Below are 26070 nucleotides of genomic sequence, written 5' to 3'. Positions count from 1 at the left end.
TACAGTCTGTAGGAAAAACACTTTGGTAGCAAACTGAACGGGTTTCTCGATATCTCGATTCTTTCAGTTACGTTTATCGTCGTCGCAATTCGCGTGGAATTCGCGTGGAATTCGTGTGGAATTCGCGCGAATACCGGCAGCTCGCGTTCACAACCACCCTCGAACGGAGCTTACGTCTTCAACGATGACATATTCGTCGTTGTGGCTGCGAGAAACCACTAGGTGCGCGCCGCCGGCATCGTCGCTACCACCACCACCGCCGCCACCGCCATCACCGCTCTCCTCTGGCGTCAGTTAGCTTTTCTATCGATTTTCCGATACCTACAGCGTTGCTCGATGCGCCGATACTTCGAGCATAAACATCGACTATACGGCGACCTATCTTCGACCGATAAACGCGTTCCGCGACGGCACGGCCTTGCCAACCACCTCCACCTCGATCCGATTATCGAGTGCCAACCCCTTCGATCCTCTATCCCGCTCGATTTCTTCCTCGACCAACAATTATTCCGTGTATTTCTCCTTCCAGTTTATTTCTTCCATCTATTACATTTTCACTTATATCCTCCCGCAAATGTCTCGTCCGCTCTGAGAATCTTCCTCTTCCGCTATTAAGATTCGTAGAACTCGGAAACGGCAGGCGCGCCTTTCTACGAACAGGACGCGGAACCGAATCCCGGGATCAATAGACAATCGAATCGCGAGTACCGTCCAATCGATCAGCGTTTGCCTACTCCACGTGCCTCGAATCGTTAGCAAAGCTCGAACGTGTGTCTGGACTTCAGGTCCGACGCAATTGCACGATCGAAACGCGCATCCCCTGTGTGTCGGTAGAGGAGGGGAGAGCAAGGGCCAGTCTCCAAGATGTCCTCCCCTGGGTCTTCTCCGATCGATCGACCACCCCTTTTTAGTCGTTCCTCCGCTAGCTGTCACGATCGAGTAGTCGAAGCGATGGTCGAAGCGAATCGAGGACGCGCTGCTGGCTCTCCCTTTGCTCGGCCAGCACCACCGAAGCCGTCGATAGGCTGGATCAATAAGGGAGGGCAGCGGCGTCGAGAGGCGTCGACGCGTGCCGCTACTACGATCTCTCTCCCTCTTTCTCTCTTTACCGACTCGAGCCCGTTTGCCGTTCGATTCTCTTAGTCGAAGTAGCTTCACACTGGCGACCGATCGGTCGATGGAATCGACGACCACAACGACGAATCGAGCACGCTTAACGCGCATACACCCCCGACACGATCCGCTTCGACTCGCGATCCCCGTCCCGTTAGATGCCCGTGCGCATTCACGCGCACGCGTGCGCGCACCCTTCGAAACCTGTCCACCCTCTCTCTGGCCACCGAACAAAATGTCACCTCTCTTTTCTCTCTTTACAGAGCTCTCGAACAAACTCTCGAATTCGCGCGTCTAATCTCTCCCTCGATTCGCGATTTCTTCTCCAGACGAACGAAGAAACGAGACTTCGGGTTCGGGTCCGGTGGCAGGACGACGCGAGACGCGGTTTACGAACGCCGCGCGCTCTCAGCCCGCCGTTACGAGGTTCCGAGAGGGAGCGAGAGTCGTACCCTTGCTTCAGACGAAGAGGAAACGAGTCAGAGGGTTGCGCAAATCGCGAACGCGACTACTACGTGTCTACCGGCTACCTTCGTGCGTCCTTCGTTGGCCGAGGGACCTACGGGGAAGGGAACACGGGGCTCGGGTGGGGAAACAGAGAGGGGTGGAGATCTTGTGACGGGGATCTGTAACGAACTCGATACGCAGGGGTCGCGAAGAGACGGACGAGGGGCGGCGGAGGACGCGCTCGAACCGCTACGAGGGGTGGCTCAGGGACTGGATGACTGTTCCGCGCGCCCGGGCCTAAGGGATCCCGTAGGAAAGATACTCCCTGCCATTTGACGCGCAATTTCGATAAAGCGATGTTGCGATCTTTCGTGCAACACACTGAAACGAGAGAAATTGCTGCGGAGTTGTGCTTTTTACTTGGAACCGATGCAGAGAAGCTTGTCGCTAAGTAAAATTTGTCAAACTTCTCGTAAAATAGTATTCCATAGTAACTAGGTAAAATAGGTTAAAGGTTGTTCCATGAAACTGCTTGTCAGATACGTTTGCACGTGTAAAGAGGTACAAATACGTTCCACACGTAATATTTCACGGTGACTGCACTTGCTATATTAGAGCAACAAAGGTCAGCTGTCCTTTGACGATAAACGAAGCAAGCAGGGTTGAATAAATTCAAGCGTTGACCGAGAATCGAAGCAACGAATCGTGGCGGACAAATTTCGCGCTGAAACGCAGCAGCGCGAGATGTTCGATCGAAAGCACGCGGAATATTTTCCCGCGCGAAAAACTGCACGCGTCCGATCGGTCGATCTCGCGCACCTCCGACTACCCTGTTCATCGATCGACACTTGTGACAGAATCGGTAGAGCAATCACGACGCAGCTACATCGAAACCAGAGTAGAAGGTGCTCCAGACGAAATCCATCGGCCCTCGCGACGAAATAAAATCGATATCGGCAGCGAAGTCGAGCACAGGAAGGAATAAAAACACGTCGCGCCCTTACGAGTCAACCAGCAGAAAAACCGCGCGATTTGTCAGAGGTTGCTTCTTTTCTCGAGCTACTAAATAACACACGTGAGTTTTCTTTTTTTCTTAACTATTTGAGAAATAGTTCAAATGTACAGCCATAAGAAGATTCTATGATGGGGATCAATTTTAAACTCGAAATTTCGATTCCGTCTCAAAGCGATCATCCCTCATCGATAAATCATAATCAACATCATTCTAACGTAACTTAACCCTGCAATGAAATTAATTAAAAAAGATTGCCTTTTCCTTCTCCCTTCAAAGAACCTGACCATTCGATAAAAGTAATCATCCAGCAAATTGAATAGTCGATTCGCAAACAAGGTACCCTGGCACCCAATTTCGACGCTCCTGAGGGTTGTTCGTGTATTAGAATGGAGGGGATGAGGTGAGGAGAGGGAGAGTACGGCGATGTAACGTCGATATCTCGCTCTATACCAGGCGTCGCGACGCCGGGTGGGGTGACCGGGGGATAGGGGAAAGTTCCACATGGGTAAAATAATCGATAGCGCGACCGATATGTATGTACCGAGAAAGCTTACACGTACACATAGTAGTGACCCGCCAACACCAGGCCACCCTTATGTAGCACACGTGTGTGGTTAGCACGCGAGCACCAGCGCGGAGAGACAAAAAGATAGGAAAGTGAAGGGGTGAAGAGGAAGAACGGTCAGCTTGTGCACATAAACGCGTGCTGCCATAAACACGGAAACGAGCCAGAGGGTGGTTAGACAGGGGTGAGACACAGAGTTTGTGTATGACCATAAGGAGAGGCTAGCAGATAATTTACGCGATTGTGGGAAGGGTGAAGGGCGTTTAATGGAGCCCAGTTTGAATTCGTCCAGGATAAACTGCCACTCCGTTTCAAATTTCGGTGAAACTATAAATTGGTAAGGGTATAATTGTAATAAAGATAATACAGGGATAACTTGAAGTCACTGTAAACAGGGTAGAAATATTTATGTAAAAAGAAGAGTTTCACAGTTGCATAGGGAGTTAATTAGAACTGCCATTTGAAGTAATTTCATTTATAGGTTTATCTTCTTATTCTTGATCCTTATTGACCTACCCTGTACAAGGTTTCGAGCAGAATAGATAAGGGTGTTAATATAGCTGGTAAATAATAACGGATTAGAGTAGCGGTTATATGGAAAAAGGGGTGGTAGACGAAGAAGGGAGAGCGTGGGCGTAAGATCCGTCCACGTCGTCAAACAGGGGGTGGCTAATAATAACACGCGCGGATTTTCCATATAAATACGAAACCGGTGATAAAGGGATGACAGAGAATGAAAGTAAAAAAAATATACCAGTCGTGTATAAATTTTCTCGTAACCACGTATAGGCGAATTTCACTCCCAAGTTTTCTTGAAAAAAAAATATAAATGGAACTATCTTCTTGCAAACCTTTCAATTTGTATACCGTTGCGGGGGGGGGGGGGGGGGGGGGGGGAGTAAGACATAAACTTTGACGCATTTGTGTGAAACCATACATGTCCTTCTAAAGAGAAACACGGAGAGGGACAAACACGTATGCGGGAAGTATGTGCGACCGCAAGTATATGGAACGAGAGAGATAGAGAGGGATGAAGAGAAGAGAAGTGCGAAGAACACGAGCGTAGGTGTTGGTCGAATGAGAGAAAGCGAGACAGGAACAGGGAAACCATATGTACCTAACGTGAAATTTGTACACCCTCGAGCACGCTCGGCGTCCCTCTAGGGAAAATGGCGGTCTAAGCCAACGGAGGGGAAGGTGTCCCTACCACTGAGTATGAGGCATTATGTCTAATTCACAGGGGACATTTTTGTATTCGATTTTCTCAAATAAATAGTTAGTCCATGAACGATAACTTCCAGAGGGCAGAAAGGAACCCATAGTTCCTAAAATACACCACCCCCGCAAGACGTGAGGCCGGGATCGCACGTTCGCGACAATGTGGCAAATCCGTGAACCGCCACTCGCGAGGTTGCAACAATGTTGCAAACGCGAAATCGCGGCCTCGCGTTTTGCAACATTTTGGGTGCGCGGCGAGCACTTGCCTCACGGCATTTTCCCATTTTGTGAGGCATTTGATCTTTCGAGCGCAGCAATTAAGATCTACGATTAATATTTCTCATTTTATTTTGAATATCAAGAATTAATTTTCGTCATTGTTCCTCTCTTATGGATTATTCGATCGAGGGGGTATTTTAATTTCGTGGCAGGCAAGAAAAATCGAAGAATCTTTCTGTATTAACGAGATCTCCCTGTGTTCAGACAATTTTCTACCCAGTGTGCGTCGGCTAGAATGTAATTAAGTTGAAACAGGAAGCCCTCGGGCCTCCTTCGACGTATCCCTCGAAACAGCTACGGTTTCCTACCATTTTTACTGTGTCCATGGTGTCCGCTACTCCCGTGTACACTCTGTCCTTCGTTCTTTAACTTTTCTCTATATCGTGTTTCTAAAATCAATGACACGACCACAGTGTCAAAGAAAAAGAATTACTAATTCGGTAAGAAAAATAATTGGTACGTGAATTTTAAACTTATCGATTAACGATGATCGGTCTACGATCGGCCAATTAAGGTCCATCGCTCCAGACAGAGATCGTATGGGTGAAGAAGGTGAGGTCGAGAAGGTTAATCGCAGGAATTGTGAAAGATCATGAAAAGAAAACGGCACGGGCCCCTTCTGCAGATGTCTCGTCAAGTCGCACCTGGCGGCAGGTGGTGGCTACCGTGGGGGTTCCTGTCCACCTTTCACCCCCTTCTCGCCCCTTCCCGTACCTGGCTCGATGACTTTCCTGGAGCAGACCGAGCCCGATGACTATAGATACAAATAGACTGGACATGCCTTTATTACTGACTGAACTCTAGACACTCAATAATGGGATATAGTCATTGATATTTTTTTTTTTAAAGAACATTTTTATACTTTAGGATACTTTTAGGATTTTTATATTTAGGATAGAGCAGAAGACGCTCGTTCTCGAGGTCGAAATTCAAGACCCCTTCGAAAACATAGGCTAACATATGATCATGGAGATTTTTTAAAAATACACACAATAGTTTAAAGATAAATATAATTTTATTAACTTTTTTTCTCGCTACAGCAATTTTACTGTCAGCCTACATTGTTCATTTTATTTTAATCGTATTCCGCACCGATAGTGATGCTCATCTCCTCGGAAACTATCTCCGTTTGATGGTACCAGCGATTCGTGTCCAAGACGACTATTTAACAGATTTAATAGACACGATCAAGTAAACGAAATGGTCATACGAATTAATTAAATGATTCAGATTAACTTACTTATTTCACCAGGGTGTACCACGACCTGCAACCTCTTACAGGAATAATGACACTCCCTGGGTGGTTCCAGGATCCATAATTTCTCTCCTTTTATCTGTGCTTGCCACGACGGATGCTCCACGTTGTCCACCTGGGACGATAAAGTAAGATTTCCTTAATTGTTTGATCGTAAAAGCGAAGGTGAGGAAATAGAACGTTCACTCACGTGTATAGGTGCCCCGTAACCGTGGCTTCCCATAAAAATCCAATCAGTTTTCTCGCTTTCCGCGGTGTCGGGCAGAAAATAAGGCTTTTGATAGTGTTTCCTCAGCACGTTGCCAATTTCGTCGTCGCAGTTGCTCCTTAAACGATGTTAGAATGTTAGCGAGTTGTCGATATGTTAATCAGTATCGAATTATTGTATCGTATAGAATTATTGAAAAAATGGAATTAAAGTACGCGTTGTTATTTCGCGAGATGAATACAGGCTGATATGGTTGACTATAAGCTCGTTAGCCGGATTGTGTGCATACGTGTGAGCTTTAGGGCGGTTATCGAAGCCTCGTAAATGCACCGTTCACGGGCGCCTCTTACCTACTTCCGGTATCCCCTCTCACGGTCCGTCACAATTTTGAAATACTCGATATTTTTGATAAATATCAAAATTTGTATAAGATAAATGTTCGCTTACCAACCGACGTACCACGGTTTCGTTCCCTTTTCGAGAAGGGAACGACTGGTGCTCATGTTGAACACCTCCTGAAGATTCTTGAACTCGGTTTTGTACGGGAAGAATTGACAATTCGCGTCCTGTCCTTCGTACAAGGATTTGAAGAAGGAGAAGGAGAATACTTTCGGGGCTGTCCAATTTGTTGTCGCATCGGTGATCACCACCGGCCTTCCGGTATACGCGTAACTGTTTCTCGAAACAGAGATATTAAATAGAAAAATATGTATATAGAACGAAATGATTAGGAAAATTGTACGAGACAATACCGTTCCTCGAACGAAACAGGTTCCGCGTTGGATATCCTGTCAACCTGTTGAACGTCCTGGCACATCGAGCAATCCTCGGCTGGCCGGAAAATGTTCTGCGTGAACGAGGGAAACTCTGCCAAACACTTGAAACAATATTTTTTTCTTCCATTTATTCCCCATCCTCGACGACATGTATATATAAACGCGTCATATACAGAGAAAGGGTTATTAATGGGATAAATTTAATCCACTGCAGTTAGAATTTTGTCAACTAATTAAGAATGGTAACAAGAATTGGGGATGAAAAATGTATATTATTGCATCGAAAAGAAGATATCTCGATGTTTTAATCTCTCACCTTGTCGTAGCGAACCGATAATCCATAATTCCACAAAAATTGGCCAAGAATCCAAGCGGGAATCAGTAGAATCCACAGGTGTGTCCTGCGAAACTTGGAACTTCCGGGCTTCAGCAAGGAATAAACGCGAAGTAATTTAAACGATCTGCTCGACAGACCGGTTCCTTCGATTTTATTCACCAGCGAACGTAATTCCTTCCTCGCGAGCTCGAAGGTTTTTCTCGAGGATTCGCCGTTCAATTTGTTGCTATTCACGTCCGTCATGACATAGATCAGTTAAAATTCTTTTGAAATTTTCAATTGTTCACTCGGATACTCGATCAATTCCAATTATTAATTTTCCACTCGCTGAATTATTTTTAATTTCAGTTCCTCGGGGATAAATTTATATTCGAAGATCCACTCTTTAGTTATTTCAAGGATAATCAATTTTAATCACCAATAGATTTCGACGACAGTGTTTTTCAATTTACAAATTGTATTTTTAAGATGGTGTTTGTTTAAGCAATCTTCTTTTTGGAAATTTTTAGATGACCATGGCTACCGGGGGTTGACAATGGTTATGGTGGTCGACGTTGAACTGCGCCAGGATCCTTTCACGAGGTTCCACGACGCCAAAGGACTGTTGCGCGTGGGGATGATGCGAGCACGGGGGTGTGAAATGAACAAGAATCTGGTATAGCGATTGATTGAAATGAAATTTGTCCGTGGGAACTGGGATCGACGCAATTCCTTCTAACCTTGCTTCGAAACAAGGGAATTCTCAATTGAAAAGGACACCACCTGCTTTTTCCTTTTATTTTCTCTTTTGCTTTTTCGTCGACTTCCATTTAGTAGAAACATAGATTGAAAAAAAAAAGAAAATGGAACACGCGTTACGTTAATATGGCGGTCGAGTGGATCCTGTCGATTTCCTTATCGCACGGAGCAGGTGGTGGTGTTCATTGAGCCGCGAGGATTTTCTTGTTAAAATACAATCATTGAGGCAACGCTTATCGAACGTTCCCATTTCCTTAACCCGTTTACTTTTCGCGTGTATTTCACCGAAAATCAATTCGAAACATCATTTATTTATTGCAATTAAAAGAACATACGCAATTTAAGAAAAACTGAAATCTCATCATATACATAAAGCGCAAAGACGTCCGTCCGTGTCACTTTTCAACTTGAGAACTACTAGAGTTAGAGATACGCTTTGTAAGTCGTTAGAAAGATCTTGCTGAGACTAGCTCACAGCTGTGGCGTTTGTGGGGCTAAGTGATCGGGGTCAAAAGTTACAGAGGTTTCAGTTTTTCTATAGAAAGTCTATGGGTCGCACATTTCAGTTGCGCGCGCATTTCCTTAACGATACGTAATGTGTCGGCAGGGGCATTAAACCCGGGAGAAGTAAAAAAGAACAGCGAATAAAGAGAAAATGAAAAAGAGGAAGACGCGATCAAGATTTGATCTTTGCCGATTTCTTCCGCTCAGATCATATATGTTTACTTATACAAGGAATGAGCGGAGCGCCGGTAACGCTCTCTGGATACCCACTTGATATCATCTTGGGGTATTAGGCACCCCGAAGTACCGGTGATACTCTGCTTATCGACATCATGGCATCCGGGGTGCCAGAGACCCCGATGCACCGATGGCGCTGTCCTTATACCAACCTGACATCATATTGGGGTATTAGGGAACCCGAACCACCGACCTACACGAAGCTAACTAGAAGGTATAATAAAATATGATTATTTTTAATTTTTCTTAGTGTATTTCGTTTATAAATCGTTTGTGATTGATTGTGAGTCCATGTTTAACGTTTGTGACAAATTAGTTCTTTTGTAATTAGCAATTTTATTTCGGTCATAATGTCAGCCGGCACTTTTCAGTACTTTTTAATAACAAACAGATTTTGTGATAACTAATAACTGTTATTGATTAGAAATCCTTTGTTATTTACAAATATATCATTTTCATTGTTTCTGAGTGAATAATTTCTTAATTATCTACAAGTTTGTTTCATAATAAATAATTGTAGTGCGCATGCGAAAAATATATTCGAGACTGCTGCCAACAGAGAGCGTATCGGCGCGTTACGCATGTTTAAAAAGACGTTTACTTCCATCTGCACCCTCTATATCTCTGATTTCACTATATCCCTGCACCCTTATATCACCGCATTCCTTACATCTCTATATCCCTTACATTTCTGCAATCCTCACATTCCTGGCTTCTTTATATCCCAACATCCCTTACATCCCTGCATTCTTTTCATCTCGTCATCCATTATATCTCTGCATCCCTTACCTCTCTGCTTCCCTTACATCCCTGCATTCCTCACATCTCTACATCCCTTACATCTCTGCATTCCTCACATTCCTGGCTTCTTTATATCGCAACATCCCTTACATCCTTGCATTCTTTTCATCTCGTCATCCCTTATATCTCTGCATCCCTTACATCCCTGCATTCTTTTCATCTCTTCACCCCTTATATCTCTGCATCCCTTACATCTCTGCTTCCCTTACATCCCTGCATTCCTCACATCTCTGCTTCCCTTACATCCCTGCATTCCTCACATCTCTACATCCCTTACATTTCTGCATTCCTCACATTCCTGCCTTCTTTATATACGAACATCCCTTACATCCCTGCATTCTTTTCATCTCGTCATCCATTATATCTCTGTATCCCTTACCTCTCTGCTTCCCTTACATCCCTGCATTCCTCACATCTCTACATCCCTTATATCTCTGCATTCCGCACATTCCTGGCTTCTTTATATCCCAACATCCCTTACATCCTTACATTCTTTTCATCTCGTCATCCCTTACATCCCTGCATTCTTTTCATCTCTTCATCCCTTATATCTCTGCATCCCTTTCATCTCTGCTTCCCTTACATCCCTGCATTCCTCACATCTCTATATCCCTTACATTTCTGCATTCCTCACATTCCTGCCTTCTTTATATACCAACATCCCTTACATCCCTTACATCCCTGTATCCTTTACATCTTCTATCACTTATATTCCTGCATTCCATACATCTCAGTAGCTCCTTGCATTGAGTTTTTTCGAAATTTTCGCGAAATTCTCGAAAAAATAGCGCCCCCTAGCGGCAAAAATGTGAACTAAAATTCCGATGTCGTATCAGCGCCCTCTGGTGGCGAAAAAAGGAACTAAACCTTGCTCGGTTTCTGGCCCTCTGGCGGCAAAAAAGTGAACTAAAATTTCGATGTCGAATCAGCGCCCTCTGGTGGTAAAAAAAGGAACTAAACCATGCTCCATTTCTGGCCCTCTGGCGGCAAAAATGTGAACTAAAATTTCGATGTCGAATCAGCGCCCCCTGGTGGCGAAAAAAGGAACTAAACCTTGCACAATTTCTGGCCCTCTGGCAGCAAAAATGTGAACTAAAAATTCGATGTCGAATCAGCGCCCTCTGGCGGCGAAAAATGGAACTAACTTACCTTTACTTACCTTTATTCGAAGACGTCTTTGTAATATATTTATTATAAGGGATGCAGAGATGTAAGGAATGTAGGGATAAAAAGAATGTAGGGATGATGAGAACGTAGGGATTTAAGGGATGAAGAGATGTAAGGAATGTAGGGATGAAAAGAATGTCGGGATGATAAGAATGTAGGGATGAAAAGAATGCAGTGATGTAAGGAATGTAGGGATAAAAAGAATGTAGGGATGAAAGAGATGTAGGGATGGAAATAATGTAGGGATGATAAGAACGTTGGGATTTAAGGGATGAAGACATGTAAGGAATGTAGGGATGAAGAGATGTAAGGAATGTAGGGATGAAAAGAATGTCGGGATGAGAAGAATGTAGGGATGAATAGAATGTCGGGATGAAAAGAATTTAGACATGAAAAGAATGCAGTGATGTAAGCGATGAAGAGATGTAACGAAACGAGGGATGTAAAGGAATTCCGTAGGGGTCCGGGACTGGGGCCCCGGTCTCCACTGCACGCGGTCCGAGTAGTGCCGGCATCGGGTGTGGCCCCCGATGTCGGGGGAGTTTGGCACATGGCGGAGGGTCAAAAGACCCTTCGTACCGCCCTAGTGTAGGCCACCGTGGTGGTTTTAGTGGGTAAAAATCCCACACTACCTCCGGCCCCTCCCCAGGGGGGCTGAAGGTGTCTTTCTGAAGATTTCCACCACGTTAAATAAAAAAAAAAAAAAAAAAGTATTTCAGTTTTGCAGGAATGTAAGGAATGCTGGCATGGAAGGAACGCAGGGAAATAAGGGATACTGAGATGGCCTTGGCCTATAATGAGGCATAAAATTATATAAATAACTGGAAAAAGTAAAATAAAAGGGGTCCTCGGCTGAGACCCAGAAGAGGTATATAATCATAAATGTTATTCCCCTTCGATGAGCTTATTTAATAAACAAAAAAAAATAAATTAAGTAAATTAAATAAACTCTGGAAAAAAATTATACGGGTTATACCCTCTTGATACGGACCTGATATTATCTAGGGGTGTTAAGGACCCCGCTGCGCCAGTGACGCCCTCTGCGTACGAACCTGATATCATATTTGGGTACTAAGTACCCCGGAACGCCGGTGATTATCTGCATACTAATAATATGGCATCCGGGGTACCAAGGACCCCCAAGCATCAATAACTATCTCTGCGTACCGACCTGATTCGATCTTGGGGTGTCTGGGACCCCGAAGCACCGTCGACTCTCCCTGTATACCGACATTACTGCATTCGGGGTATCTGGGACCCCGAAGCACCGTTGACTCTCCCTGTATACGACATTATGGCATTCGGGGTGTCTAGGACCCCGAAGCACCGTTGACACTCCCTGTATACGACATTATGGCATTCGGGGTGTCTAGGACCCCGAAGCACCGTTGAAACTCCCTGTATACGACATTATGGCATTCGGGGTGTCTAGGACCCCGAAGCACCGTTGACACTCCTTGTATACTTTATGACATTCGGGGTGTTTAGGACCCCGAAGCACCGACGACGCTCTTTGCTTACCGACACTACGGCATTCGGGGTGTCTAGGACCCCAAAGCACCGACGACACTCAGCTTACCGCCAGTACGGCATTCGGGGTATCTGAGACCCCGATATACCGTTGCCGCATACAGATATTTATGCCACCGGGGTGTCAGGGACCCCAATTCAAATAGCGAAATATAAGACCTAAAAACGAACAAATCGTGAAACTCGCTTGTTCGGAATAGCGATGGGTTTGAGCGAATCTAGCGAAATATAAGAACGAAAAACGAACAAATCGTGAAACTCACTTGTTCGGAATAGCGATGGGTTTGACCGAATCTAGCGAAATATCAGAACGAAAAACGAACAAATCGTGAAACTCACTTGTTCGGAATAGCGATGGGTTTGACCGAATCTAGCGAAATATAAGAACGAAAAACGAACAAATCGTGAAACTCACTTGTTCGCGATAGTGATGTGTGCGACCTGATTCGATCCTAGGGTGTCTGGGACCCCGAAGAACTGTTGAGCATCCGTGTATACTGACATTATAGCATTCGGGGTGTCTGGGACCCCGAAGCACCAGTAACACTATTTGCATATACCTACATGAAGCTAGCAGGAAAGAATAATAAATTATGGCATCCGGGGTTGCAAGGACCCCGATGCACCGTCACTGAATACCGTCATATGTCATTCTGGGGTATCAGGGACCCCGGTGGTGCTTTTTGCATGCCGACCTAATGTCATCCTGGGGTGTCTGGGACCCCGAGGCTACCCTTACCCTTACCCCGAATTTCGCCCAAAGGCTGGCATTTTTGGAGACTTTTCTGTCTCCATGTTGTTCAACGAACGCTTTCGACCTTCGGCCTTCGGGGATGGGTTGGCAGCCCTGCCAACCCCAAACTCCTCGCATTTTTTAAAAATTTCATTACTCATGCTTGTCCATACTTTTAAATCTTTTTCGCTTGAATCGGTGTGTGTGTGTGTGTGTGTGTGCGTGCGTGTGTATATGTGTGTATGACCCCTTTTAGTCGTCTCTTACGACAGGCAGGGGATACCGTGGCTGTATTCTAAACCCCCCGAGCCACAGGGGGCACCCCGAGGCCACGAATTCTCGAAAACACAGGCGATAAGTTGTCATGTAGTTTCCACCGTTTCTGTATAGATGGCGCTAAGATCGAATTTTTAAAATAATTTATGGCGCTCTTTTTAAAATACAAGTTTGTTAAACATTTATTTTGATAGTTCTTCGGTCTCGTAATAAATAAAAGGGTAGTCGGCCGAGGCCCAGAAAAGAGATAAAATCATAAATTTTATTCCTCTTTAATGAGCTTGTTAATAAGCGGAAAAAATAAATTAAGCAAATTAAATAAACTCCTAAGATAAATTAGAAGTATATGTATATTTGATAGATTGATTCGCACCCCTCGGCGGTCGTACCTCGTTGTAGAAATAAACGGGATTGTTTCGACGACCAGATGGGGTTCGGTTTTTACGATTGCAAATTGACAATTTCCCTGGTAATCTGTTTCTTCGTTAACAATCATCCCACACGAATTTGATACAGTTTCTTTTTCTTCTTCGATATCTAAGGGATGAGAAAGGGAGATGAAAATGAAAGGACCAACGCGCACACGCTGTTTTCAGCGCAATTAAATTCTTTAATTGTTGTCAGTCGGGTTCGAAATACACTAGTCGATCGTTTATCATTAATAATTATTGTATATACGTGGTACTCCTCCGGATATAAATAATACAACGTCAATAAAATAATGACAATATGCGTTCATCCTCTTCGTTTCACTTTCGCCTTAACAAAATTACACGTTGCGTTTATTATTATATTAATTATTACCTACTTCGCACGGTGTTTTTCCTAGTGGAAAGAACACATACACTGAGAGTTAAATAAAAAAAAAAAAAAAAAAACGACGATGATGATGAGAATGATCGAATGACGATGATAATATTATCCCCACCGCGTTTCTCTGAAGGGAAGAGAAACCAGGGGATGATCCTTTGGACAAAATCTACGAAATTTTTTAATATCAAACAGCCAATTTAGAAATTAATTAACACGTTGGCTATGATAAAGATCAGCCACAAATTTAATATACTCGAGTAATTAAAAATAATAAAAATAGAACTTCAATTCTATATTTAAAGAAAATTTAAATGATATGAAACCGAATAGAAAAGAAAAATAGTAAGGAAATAATTTTTCATTAAAAAATTAAGAAAATCAATCGTTCCACTGATCATCCCCTTTCTCACCCCCGCGTCGGAGCTACATGTTACAATTAATACTAAATGCGTGGTGAAACTCCTCTAATACATCTAAAATGCACATCCATGCTTATTTTTAATGCTCGTTTAAATTTTCTTTTTTATTTTTAAATACGTGTACTTGCAGCACTGTAGCCTATCATTGTTATTTTTTTTTTTTTTTTTTGTTCTTTTCTATACGTTATGCGCAGTGTCGCTCTATCTTCATGTACGTATACGTGTGTATGTATGTCTGTTTATGTGTACGTATGGTATGAGCCACGTGTTTCACATGTACATATGAGAACAGGTGAGAGTTTTCATGACGTTTTTCCCATTTCCATCTTCTTTTGGCTTCTTCTTTTTTTATTTTTTAATAATCGTCCTTTCATGTCGACGAAATCCTGTTTGTACCTCGAAGAAACTCGTTCGTTCTCCGTGGTTTACTTTCAATTTCTTTTCTTCCTTTTATTCGTTCGTTTCTTGCTATTTTCTTTTTTTCTTTCAAGTAGAATAATGGAGTCGTTCTGATGTAATCACTCAGCTTTTTGTATGCTATCAGTCTTCTCGAGTGATGATCGGTGACGATGATCGCGGTGAAGGGGTGAACTCGCTTGCTATGGGTGATTTCACGATCGATCGCACGGATATTGAACTCGATTGACTCGATTCAATTTTTATAACAATTTCTATTTTTTTTTTTTTTCATTTTTATACTGTGGAAAAATTTTGGTCGAATCATTTTGGTACATGGAATTGGTAACAACCCCTTAGACGTTACATATTTATTCATGGATATACGATTGCAAAGATTTAATTGATTATAATTATAGATTTCTTAATGAACATTTTAATATTAAAATTTCACAAATATTTCCTTCGAACTGGTGTATAAGATCGAGTTCAATTCGCGTGTCGTTGGTACAGACAGCTCCTTAGGCCGGCGACAAAATGTGTAAAAATCTGTTTAAAAATCGTTAGTAAAACGCGACATAGTGTTTTAAAAAAGTCGTTCGGACGCGTTCATACATTTTCGAGGCTGAATCTCGACGAAATTCATTCATTTTAATAAAAAAAAAAAAATACCCAGATCGATGAATCCTTTCGCAACTAAACAGTGACAATCTATTACAAAAGATAAAATTATAATTAAAACACGAAAGGATTAATCGATCCTCTATGAAATCCCTTTTAATTACGTTCGATTCAGGCGATGCCTTACAATAATTATTCGAAAAGTATAAAATAAAATGGAGATCGACGATAAATTCGAATAGCCCGACTTAAAACACGTAGAATTTTAATTACATAATTACCAATCATCGTCTGGAGAAAGAAATAATATACAATAATACATAATAAGTTGATAGAAAAGGATAAAAAAAACAATAAGCTCGTTAATGAAGGTACATACAAATCGTAACGCAATTGTATTGCATCGAAATAGCTGCCAACGATTGTCTCCTGATTACTTTCAAATAAAAGAAAAAAAGGAATAAAATTGCAAAGGTCCCTGAAGAAAGAACAAACAAGACGCTTGAAATACACTTCGCTTGATCGAACGAGCCTCGTGAAACGACGACAAAAGCTCAACCTACGATCAATTTGTATAAAAGTGATTGTTTATACTCCTATACAGGATGTCTTTCTAAGAAAAATAAATGAAATAATATAGAATAACATTTTTTTATTACTCAAATTTTTCCTGTTTGCTATTGATGAACCCCCAGGGAATTCAACGCGTTAAAAGAGTCAAGATAATAATTAAATGGGGTGCTAAATGTACCCATACCTAACAAAGTTACAAATTCAGCTTCCTCTCAAATAAAAGGTAGCATGTAATAAAAATTTCATCATTTATTTTTAATATAAAATCAACACCTTTTCGCTATACGTATAATAGACAGACACCCTATATATAGTAACAGGTGAATCGAAAAGGGGGATGAAGTTACCCTTTGTAATCGTTCACGAGGCATACTTTGCAGGATACAACGAATCCGTTGCACGACTGTGCCGAGGAAATCGGATTTACCCGAAGGATTAATCGATCAGAGCGTGACTCGATTAATTGATGATTCTATCAGAGAATGTTGGAACATCGAGACGATTGTTCCTCGTTCTTTTTTGCATAGCTGTTCGAGTTTGATATACCGTTAAAGAACAATAAGGGAACGTTTTCCCTCTTTGCGACAAAGCCAACAGAAGATACCTCGGACAACATCGATGAATATTTATGAATATTAAAGATCGAGTCGATGTGTCGACGTTAAGGTATTCCTTTCTCTTAAGAAACAAAGATAAAATTCATATTTCCTCGGCACAGCGCGACAGAACGTTTTCTCCTTCGATCTGTACGAAATAGAAATTTCATTGTCGCTGGTCAGCCTCCGGGATTAATTACTTTCTACAAAATCCTTCGTCGCGTCTCCCTCCACCGATTCCTCTTTTGTCCTCCTTAATCCTCGTAGAAAATTAGAAACGTTGTCACATGGAAACGATATAAAGCGGATATCAAAACGTCGATTCGTTCCTGTCGATCCTACAACGATCTAGGAACACGAGGATACTCATTTTTTATTTCTTTTTGCACGATTAAGAATCTCGACTCGTGTCTCGATATTTCGAATCCTTGCTCCCAAAATCAATGAATCTTTCAATACTTCACCGTGCTATCGTAAATTCGATCGCAAGAAGAATCTCAATTACGAAATTTTAGAAATGATGCGAAGAAAATGTCGCATCGAAAATTGTTCGATACGTAACACGAGTCGAGAGGAGCGTGTATTTAACTCGCTGAGCCGTGCGTGTCACATCGAGCGGAATGGTCCAAAGTTCTCTCTAAAGAGGATTCTGCGTAGCAGTCTCGAACAATAAGCTCGAAGGATGTCTCTCGATTCGAGGAGAGACTCGGTTACGTTGCTTGCTTTCCCGCTGAAATTCGTCGCGACATTGTAATCAGAGTACCATGGGATAAAAATCGATATCACTGGTGTATGAATTCGAACGTGAAGATATGTCTTCGATACAAGATTGAAACATCGTTATAACATTATTTCTAATTCGTAAAAACTTGCAAATTTCAACAGTACGTACTATTTAAAACTATTCAGTTTATACCTCCTTGAAAGTTTATGTTGTTTCATCCCATACGTACACTGTTACAATATCAATAACAAACGTTACGTCGTCTTACAATAGAAACGATCGCACTGATACACATGGCAGAGTAACGACGACACACGTTTCGAGTGGCATATCAACGATCCTTACGATCATCTTCATTCAATAAATTCATTACTTCACGACGGTTTAATATCGATCTCGTCGCTCGTTCGACGATGAACGACGACCTAATCGTGTCGCCTCGATAGGAGAGATGAATATGTACAAAACTAGGCTGGACAGCTACGAAGATGAGAGAAATCGAAGGAGATATCCTTCTGATGAACATTTGGACCGGTTGAACGAGACGATCGACGAGATTGATCCATTTTACCTTGATCCTGACATGCATACCACCGAACGTTGACATATACACTACCGGTCAAAAATTTTAAACCATTGCCTTTTAACATTTAAGAATTATGTTTGAAGAAATTTTCATAAATAGAAGTATTCGGCTTCCTAATTTATCCGACAAATATAATAGTTGTGATTAGCCTCAAATTTTTGACCGATGTACACAAGATGCCTCAAAAAAAGTTAAACAACACGGAAACAGATTCTCCGTGTCAAAATGAACCGATAAGTTCTTTACCGTTTTTCGATCTGCAGCCTCGTTTTCGAGATACACGCGGTTAAAGATTGCACTTCCGGGGTGCCGTTGAGGAACCGGAAGTCGAAGATTCGATTCTTTAATCGCGTATATCTCGAGAACGGAGCAGTATATTGCAAAACGGTAAAGAACTTTTTGATTCGTTTTGATACAGGGAATCTTTTGAGACACACCGTATGTATGTATATAACATTCAATGAATCAAAAGAAGATACGCGCGCTATAACGTGTTGCTGTTATACTTTCACGTGGCTAAATCACTTGCACACTCGATTCAACTGTCGTAATAATATTATTTTAAGAAATAGAACAAGGATATATTTATTTGTATATATATAATATATATGTATATATATCTATATATATATAATATGTATATCGGCTATCAATAATGTCATATCTCTGTCAAACATTCGATAATAACATTGAAACATCACATTCTCTGTCTCTTTCATTCTTTTCACATATTTTCTTTTTTGTTTTACTTGGTCTCGCGCGATATATCACTCTACAATATACGAAGAAGAATACGTAAGAATCGTAATAATTTGCGAGGAATCACCATGTGATCCTCCCATTATACATCTGTTCATCATTTATCGTTAATCTTTACGTTTTTCTTTCGCTCGAGAACAAGAGAACAGAGACTTATAGACGCAATACGTGCTTCTTTCGTGAGTGGACAGTTTCACGGGCAAGCAGACGAAAGAAATCATTCACAAATCAAACATACAAACGCGTGAACACATACAACCGCTCTTTCTTTCTCTCCCTCTCTCTCTCTTTTCCTGTCTTTCTTTCATTCGTCAAACGATTTGAGAACCGGAAGAAACGAATTGCAGCTCGCTAATGTTCGGCATCCTCGTAATATGCCACACCCACAGCCTCAGAAGTTTACATAATACAATAATGTAGTAATCGATACGCGTACGCGTGTGTATATAATGTGTGTCTCTATAATATATTTATATATTCATTCACTTATACCGTCCTGTATTTATAGCCACGATGCGAGCACCGTGTTTCTACGGGATGCTTTCAATCTGGTGGCATAATCAAAAGGGAGATGATTTTACATCGAAAAGTAAATCGATAATGTAGAATAACATTTTCTCGTAGAATGGTTTGTTTCTGAATAAATCAAAGTTGAAAATTTATCGAAATTTTCAGTAATGAAGCTTCATACAAAAAAATACCGCTCTATATTTTCTACTTACTCTTTCATATAGATTTCTAATTGTTCCACCAGATCAGAGACACCCTGTATAATCAATAATTATATTATTATTAATAATACCGTCTACTTATTCTTAGTAGTACTTCTGCGGCCATCGATAGCGCCGCCTTAAATCATACATACACATATGTATGTATCCATATATATATATAGTATGTATACATATATTAATTTAGAATTGTGCAATGAAGGTTTAGAGCCATTAGTGCGACTACTGCTGCGGATGTGGTTGGACAAGTCGCTTTCCACCTACTTTACACCGAAAGAAACGTGGGGTGCGGAGTGCAATGCTTTTCTTTTAGATTTCTCCGGATAGATCCAAGTTCAAGGAAGTCCTCTCAGCTCTATACACCTCTATACCCTTCTTGTCCTCAGTCTTCCGTTTCCCTCTGTTCGATCATCACTATCCCTCCTCTCTTCAACATCAATGCCCTATCCAGTCTTCTATCTTGAAAATTCAACACCTTTCGAACACCGAGTCCTCCTATGTCTACCGTAAGTCTAGACCTCAGGAGACACCATCCGGCTGGACCACCCTGTTACGTTCAGAAATCATTAACGTGAACCTCAATCTTGCAGACAGCAAATTATCCAAGTGCTGTTGGCGACACGAGACTAGACTCAAGGGACACCATATCTTGTTGTACCCATGGATTAACCGCATCTTCATCCTGAATGCCCTATCCGGTCTTCTACGCTGAACTCGGCGAAACTATGTTTTCAGGCACCGAGTTCCCGCGCATCAGAGTCCCAATTTGTCGCTGGCAACGCGAATCTAGGCTCAAGGTTAGGACACCAGCTTGCCGGGCTTCCAATGGACACTGTACACCCTGTTATACCCATGAATCACCGGCAGAGGCAGCCGTCGAGTTCGGTGGCACGTTCACCGTCGCGGTGCTAGCTGAACCATCCGGGACACCCACCACTCCATCGGCCACCCACTGGCCAGCCGTGGGTGCACCGGCCGCGACTCCTACTCCAGGAACCACCGGGCCCTGACCCTGGCCCTGGCCCACCCCCAGCTCATACTGCCGCTTCTTTTTCTTCTCCAAGTTAACTTGCGCGTAGAGCGGCTCACCGGGTTTCGGTTGCTGCAACACACACACAAGCCAACGGTTAATTAAAGCCCTGGCTGATTGCCGGGGGTGGATGTCGAGGGGAGGGGCGGGCTGCTGTGCTGCAGGGCGCAGGGAAATGGGCCCGGTTCCAACGATCCATCGAAGATCGAGGATGGTTAACCTGGTGCGGCCGGTGTGGTACACTTTTTCAATTCTTATCTCTTTCGTTTCAACGCTTCTGGGTATAATATTTGATCCAAAGAAAAATCAATGAATAATTTACACGTGAAAAACAATTGGTGCGAGTGCATACTGTCAGATACTCTTTTATTATGCTCGATTAATTTGGATATAAATAGATTATAAATAAGTTCGTGCAATAGTCAACGTGTCACTATAAACCATGCTTCGAGGTGCGTCTAGCTTTCTTTGTTTTCTTTTTATACGACAAAGGTTCCTTTCGTTAATAATTGTATAAGTGTATGTAGGTATAAAAACGAAAGCTTACATTTTAACAATTCCTCTCTTTCGATGGTCACGATCAAACAAATCATTTTTTCCATTGAAAGAATCTACCACACGTGAAAAGACGATTCTACTTTTGTGCTTTACCCTGCTGATTCGAACCGATTGAATCCCTATGGATTTGACACGTTCCATTCAACATTCTATTACTCTTACTGTCCATAGAATAGACTCTGTTCACTTGGGATCAACGAGTCGAAATTAAATCTTCTAAGTGTACGTTCTGGTGCAACGTAGACTTCCCTTAATTAAAGGGAAAAATAGAGGGTGATACTTCTTCCCCTATATTTACCTTTAATTAAGAAAAAGTTTAAGTTCCACAAAACTGCACAAGTATAATACACTATGTATCTCTACCTGCTATCGCCAATTAGGCAGCGAACATCAGCCTTTCGAGTTTGTGCGTTTCCGTTGACCAAAGGTACAGTTTGTGTGTCAGTTGAACGAGTTGTGTTTAATGATTGAATTTTGAAAGACGGATCTCTGATACGGTTGTCTGATGATTTATACAAATCACCTGTTCGGCTAGATGCGCTCCCTAATCGTAAAAAACGTCGAGTATAGTTTTTGGTCCGGTAATAGCTAATCTGTTATACAACGATGCAAGACACACTCTTCAACGCTAAGTGAACAATCTTCAAACTTCCACGTTTTTCGATCCAACGCGTTGACTGGTATAAATGTTTATGATCGTTGGTGCGAAAAGTTATGTATCAGAAGGGTTGAAAGAGGAGAAAGTAAGAGGGGAAAATTGAATTGCAATGTCATACTGAGTATGTGCCAGTCAACGGGTTGAAGAATCTACCATTACATTTTCCTTCTATCTGAAGCCAAACTAAACAAAGAAGTCTTATTTAAGTAAAGTAAAGAGGATTGATCGACAAAGTTCCGTTTTCTGGCTATCTTAATCGTATAAAACACGTCGATTGATCAAGAAGATGTACATCGTCCAATTCAACAAAACATTATGCTCAAAACGATGTATATTTTCTTCGATAACGAGACGCGTTTCCACATTTGACTCTTGTTATAATATAGATATTATGTAAAAATGCTAGATACTTGATAAATTCCATGGACTGACGCGTGACCGCGTAATGAACTACAGGTTAATACTGTATTCTAGCGAATAATGATGTTCCACATAGGATGGAACATGTGTAGTTATAATTGGTACTCGTTAATTGACTTAGTTTATACATCTATGTTAAATGTTTGTTAACACGTTGACTACCATGAGAGGGTCACCACTGATTGGCACCATAAACTTAAGTCTAATTGAACGATTAAACGAAGAAGAAGAAAGGAAAGTTTTGAGCAGTAAATTGGAAATATTAGATCTTCATTAACACGTTGACTACCTTGTTCAAGCAACAGAAAGAACGTTTCAAAAACTACCGAAATTATAATACTAATTGAAAATTGCAATTTGAAGTATTAAATTAAAAAAATTAATATTTCTACTTTGATAGTCAACGTATTAATTATTATTATAATGTGACTTACTACGAGTATCCATTTTCACTGTGACAGTCAACGTGTTAAGCAACTACTCTCTCCCTCACTGTATCACAACTATGCATGGTGTGTTCACCTCTTGTCACTCAACTTCCTTTCAATATTTCATTCTCGTCGGATGCTTCCTTGAAATGTCACCATTTCGATCCAGATGCAAACAGATAAATATCATAGTAGTATAAATTTGTTACGTACTTCCATGCAGACACATGTACGATATACCTGGTCTAAACTTTCTCAGGCGTCTCACCAGTATACATATAAATATAAAAGTGTTAACAGAAAAATGAACTAGGAGAGAGCAACAAACAACTAAATTAATCTGTTCTACGTGGATAATCTTTCTCGTCTGTTGATACATTGAATCTAACACTCAGATTTGCTCTCTTTTGTTACATCAACCCTTTGCACTCGATCTTGTAACTATTGGTGCTTCCAGTCTATTGAATAATTAAATCTAGTTCATAGAAAAACATTAATGGCTATGTTTAAAATTATTATTTCAACCCTCAAAGGGTGCAGTTGGTTAAATTTAATTTTAGATATAATTTTAGACACGTACTCATTTAAAGCACCATTTCATTATGTCAGCGGCAGTGATGGCAAATGTCAAAGAAAGATGTACGATAAAGATTCACGTTTAGAGCCTTTGAACAATGCACTTGTTATGTCTCTATAGTAAAAAAGAAATGTCGAGTGCAAAGAGTTAAGAAACGATGAAAGGAAGACTCGATTCGACTGGAACCTCGTGTATGGATGCTACCACAATGATCATTGATTTCGATCAACGAGACACTTGTTATTTCTCTCTTCTGAATGTCTCATTCGTTTCTGATTCTCGTTGATCGCTTGGAAACTAAATCCTGGTAACTGCGAATGAAACGAACTCGACGATGGAAATCGAAGCGTCGCGAGAGACGTACACTTTTCACCTGAATCATCAGGAACAAGGTACCCCATACGTAGTACCTACCCTCTATTCGGGACCTACGAAAGAACGCGTTCTCGAGCAACAGCGCCGTTAGTTGTTGTTACTTACTGGCTGATAGATAGTCGGTCGTCCAACGTTGTTCGAATTCATGTTCGCCCTTTGAATCGTTCGATCCTCGTATCTGGTGCTCCCTTGGCTCGCCATAGGTCGGTTCAGTGTGCTGCAATCATAGCTATGATTCAACGTGGGGGTCGAGACGTTCAGGAATATATTAAAAATCGGGACTCTGCTTAACTAAAGCTACTAAACTCAGTAAAAAATGAACGGGCAACGCATATACTTAAAGAGAGAAACGCAGAGTCCGGGAAAATATAAAAAGACTTGAAACGAATGTCTATAAAGAGTTCAGACAAAATGAAAGCATCGATACAAATTATAACTAAAAATCTTTGATCGTTGCTGGTCGAGCACAGTTTACCTATTCGCGTTATTGGGTGAATTAGGCCCTGAATTTCGTGCTGCCACCGTTTTCGTTACGAAATCTTGCTCCTTCCATCCGTGCTTTTTGTAAACGTCCCTCAGTTCTTGATGCTGCCACATCGTGAACAAAACTTGACCTAGAAGTTAACCGAAGGTCAATAAAGCATTAACCGATATTTTTTTTTTTTCAGAGTACTTGAAGATTCCATGAGACATGGCCCTTGCCTGCGAATTTAAGAACACGAGGCGTGTACTTCTGACGTTGCCTGGTGATGTTCATCAATCTATCCACTCCACCAGCGTCCAACAGGGATCTCGAGAACTCGGCATTCTTCTTGATAACTTCGTTTAAAGTGGCAAGGACCGCGGCGATGGTATCATCGCTAGTACCCTGGTCGTGCTGGTTGTTTCCTGAAGGTAACTTCTGTATCAGATCGCGCATCGCGTACTTTCCTATTAGCTCTTTGTTGCGTTGATCTATCGCGAGATTTCTGAGTGCTGTGGCCACTGCGCAGACCACACGATCCACCTGTGATTAAATTATAAAAGGAAACATTAAATAAAATGCGAAGCTATCTAGGTGTTAGAAATGAAATGAACTTCAAGATTCTAGTACCTCCATTCTCAGCAACTCTACCAGGATAGGAAGTCCCTTTTCTTTGCGCACTGCCGCACGAATCTCGATGCTAGGCTGCCAGTAACAAGCGGCAAGATTCTGAAGCGCTCCAGCGGCTGCCTCAAGGGTCTCTGGGTTCGAGCAAGTTTGCAGAAGTTTCAGATAGGACTGGACCACTTCTGGTTGCCAGAGTAGTTCCATGCCTCTGACAGGTTCTGTTCTGGGACTGGTGGTTCTCGACGCAGTGGTCTCCTTCTGAACTGGCTGACCATCCTTTTTCTTTTTGCTACCACCAAAGCAGCCCAAGTTCTCACCTATGGAACAGTAATTAGAAAGACTGAAGTTAGTCGAGGTGAAAGACTAAACTTTGGCTTGGTGAACATTGCACACGCTTGGCACATTCAAGGAAAATATCCTTAAAACAATCTTTTGCAGTCCAAGTGTATCTGCTTTGATAGTCTCTCATAGTTTTAGACAAACTTCAAGACATATTATGAAATTTAGAATTTTAAAGTTAAATTGAACTTAATACACATCATGGATAGACTGTAAAAGATTGAAAAAGCAATCTCACGATGGAGTATTCGTACAAGATTGTTTCATTGTTATGAATTATGATCTGATTACACTACTTCTAGCTAAGAGCTAATCATACAACAATGCCTGAAACGCAGCATACAATATCCAGAGCAGAATTAATAGCATACATAAGATGCAAGCAAAAGGGTACACTTTCCAGGCATGAGAGATTCAATTATGCACTAATGAAATTAATCTTGATGCTTCAGCAGAAACGTACGTGTGTTCTGTACGTGTGGTCTCTATGGAATCACGAATGTACTTTGTTTTACTTAAACGTGACCTAAAGTGAAACGATGATGTCTACGGAATCAATATTGAAACAATGATTCTGAGGACGATGACGTGTTTCAAAATTTCCATGAAACGATTTAAAAAATGACGATCGAAGCGTGACATGCACCGATAACTCGTATTCGTTTAAAGGAAAAAAAAAAGGATAGAAAACGGTGTAAACTAAATTAGCGATGGTATTACAAGAATGTCTTACCTTGACATAAACTGTACGCTAAAAAGATTGAAACACATTTTAATCCATGCTAAAACTAGGAAGGATACAACTTGCTTTTTATCTTTTTTCTATTGTTCTAAATTCAACGCGTTTTTCTTTTATAAAATAAAAATGTTTATCGTACAAGGAAAGAAACGACAGTATGGGCATCAAGGAGAACAGAAAAATCAATGTGTCAGTGTTTGTCAGTGTTTTGTACATTGTCGATTTTATCCATTGAACGTATAAGCTTAAACTTCAGACAAACGTAAGCACCGCAACGAATGGTCAGTGTGCACGGGTGTGGAATTTGTTTTATAGATTCGGTACAGGTATACAGGGTCGTCTACTAGTCCTAATTACTACTTTGCACGTATCACAGATATATGAAACCTTTCATATAGATATATATATATATACATATACTATACAATACTGTTGCCAA

General features: G+C 41.6%; 3 protein-coding genes across 18 annotated transcripts in view; 1 reads left to right on the top strand and 2 right to left on the bottom strand.

Moving 5' to 3' along the window:
• The window catches only part of LOC117602215 (caveolin-3), a 176667-nt gene extending 165312 nt beyond the window's left edge, over positions 1 to 11355 (top strand). The window contains exons 4-5 of one of the 3 annotated variants that reach the window (XM_076691580.1): positions 7723 to 7868; positions 8687 to 11355. In XM_076691580.1, coding sequence (XP_076547695.1) covers positions 9218 to 10243 — 1026 coding nt within the window. In that variant the 5' untranslated portion in view covers positions 7723 to 7868; positions 8687 to 9217 and the 3' untranslated portion in view covers positions 10244 to 11355. Of the gene's footprint in view, positions 1 to 7722 lie in introns of all 3 variants that reach the window. The other 2 variants (XM_076691579.1, XM_076691581.1) reach the window with 2 other exon arrangements.
• Positions 5660 to 7726, bottom strand: LOC117602211 (uncharacterized). 2 transcript variants are annotated; one of them, XM_034319939.2, is made up of 6 exons: positions 7193 to 7726; positions 6853 to 6977; positions 6548 to 6772; positions 6083 to 6218; positions 5878 to 6007; positions 5660 to 5798 (listed from the first exon to the last, which is right to left on the bottom strand). In XM_034319939.2, exons 1-6 carry the CDS (start codon positions 7454 to 7456, stop codon positions 5713 to 5715), a joined length of 966 nt encoding a protein of 321 aa, XP_034175830.1. In that variant the 5' UTR covers positions 7457 to 7726; the 3' UTR covers positions 5660 to 5712. The 2 variants fall into 2 exon arrangements, with proteins under 2 accessions (XP_034175830.1, XP_034175831.1); XM_034319940.2 differs by having other exon boundaries at positions 6560 to 6772.
• A 3221-nt stretch (positions 11356 to 14576) lies between the features above and the next one.
• The window catches only part of p120ctn (adherens junction protein p120), a 30974-nt gene continuing 19480 nt past the window's right edge, over positions 14577 to 26070 (bottom strand). For 11 of the 13 annotated variants that reach the window (XM_034319882.2, XM_034319885.2, XM_034319877.2 and 8 more), the window contains 5 exons: positions 24557 to 24870; positions 24166 to 24469; positions 23939 to 24077; positions 23569 to 23692; positions 14577 to 20519 (listed from right to left, as the gene is read on the bottom strand). In XM_034319882.2, the coding sequence (XP_034175773.1) occupies positions 20262 to 20519; positions 23569 to 23692; positions 23939 to 24077; positions 24166 to 24469; positions 24557 to 24870 (1139 nt within the window). In that variant the 3' untranslated portion in view covers positions 14577 to 20261. Of the gene's footprint in view, positions 20520 to 22517; positions 23693 to 23938; positions 24078 to 24165; positions 24470 to 24556; positions 24871 to 26070 lie in introns of all 13 variants that reach the window. The other 2 variants (XM_034319878.2, XR_004580907.2) reach the window with 2 other exon arrangements.

This window comes from Osmia lignaria, chromosome 13 (assembly GCF_051020975.1).
Source record: "Osmia lignaria lignaria isolate PbOS001 chromosome 13, iyOsmLign1, whole genome shotgun sequence".
Classification (NCBI taxonomy): Eukaryota; Metazoa; Arthropoda; class Insecta; order Hymenoptera; family Megachilidae; genus Osmia; species Osmia lignaria.
The sequence above is the reverse complement of the archived record's forward strand: the minus strand, read 5'-3'. Positions and strand labels throughout refer to the sequence as shown.

Coding starts and splice junctions, on each gene's coding strand:
- LOC117602211 (XM_034319939.2), bottom strand. CDS start 7,456: ATGACGGACGTGAATAGCAACAAATTGAACGGCGAATCCTCGAGAAAA. Junction 6,219..6,547: donor AAACCGTGGTACGTCGGTTG/GTAAGCGAACAT, acceptor ACATCGTTTAAG/GAGCAACTGCGACGACGAAA. Junction 6,008..6,082: donor GTTACGGGGCACCTATACAC/GTGAGTGAACGT, acceptor TTATCGTCCCAG/GTGGACAACGTGGAGCATCC.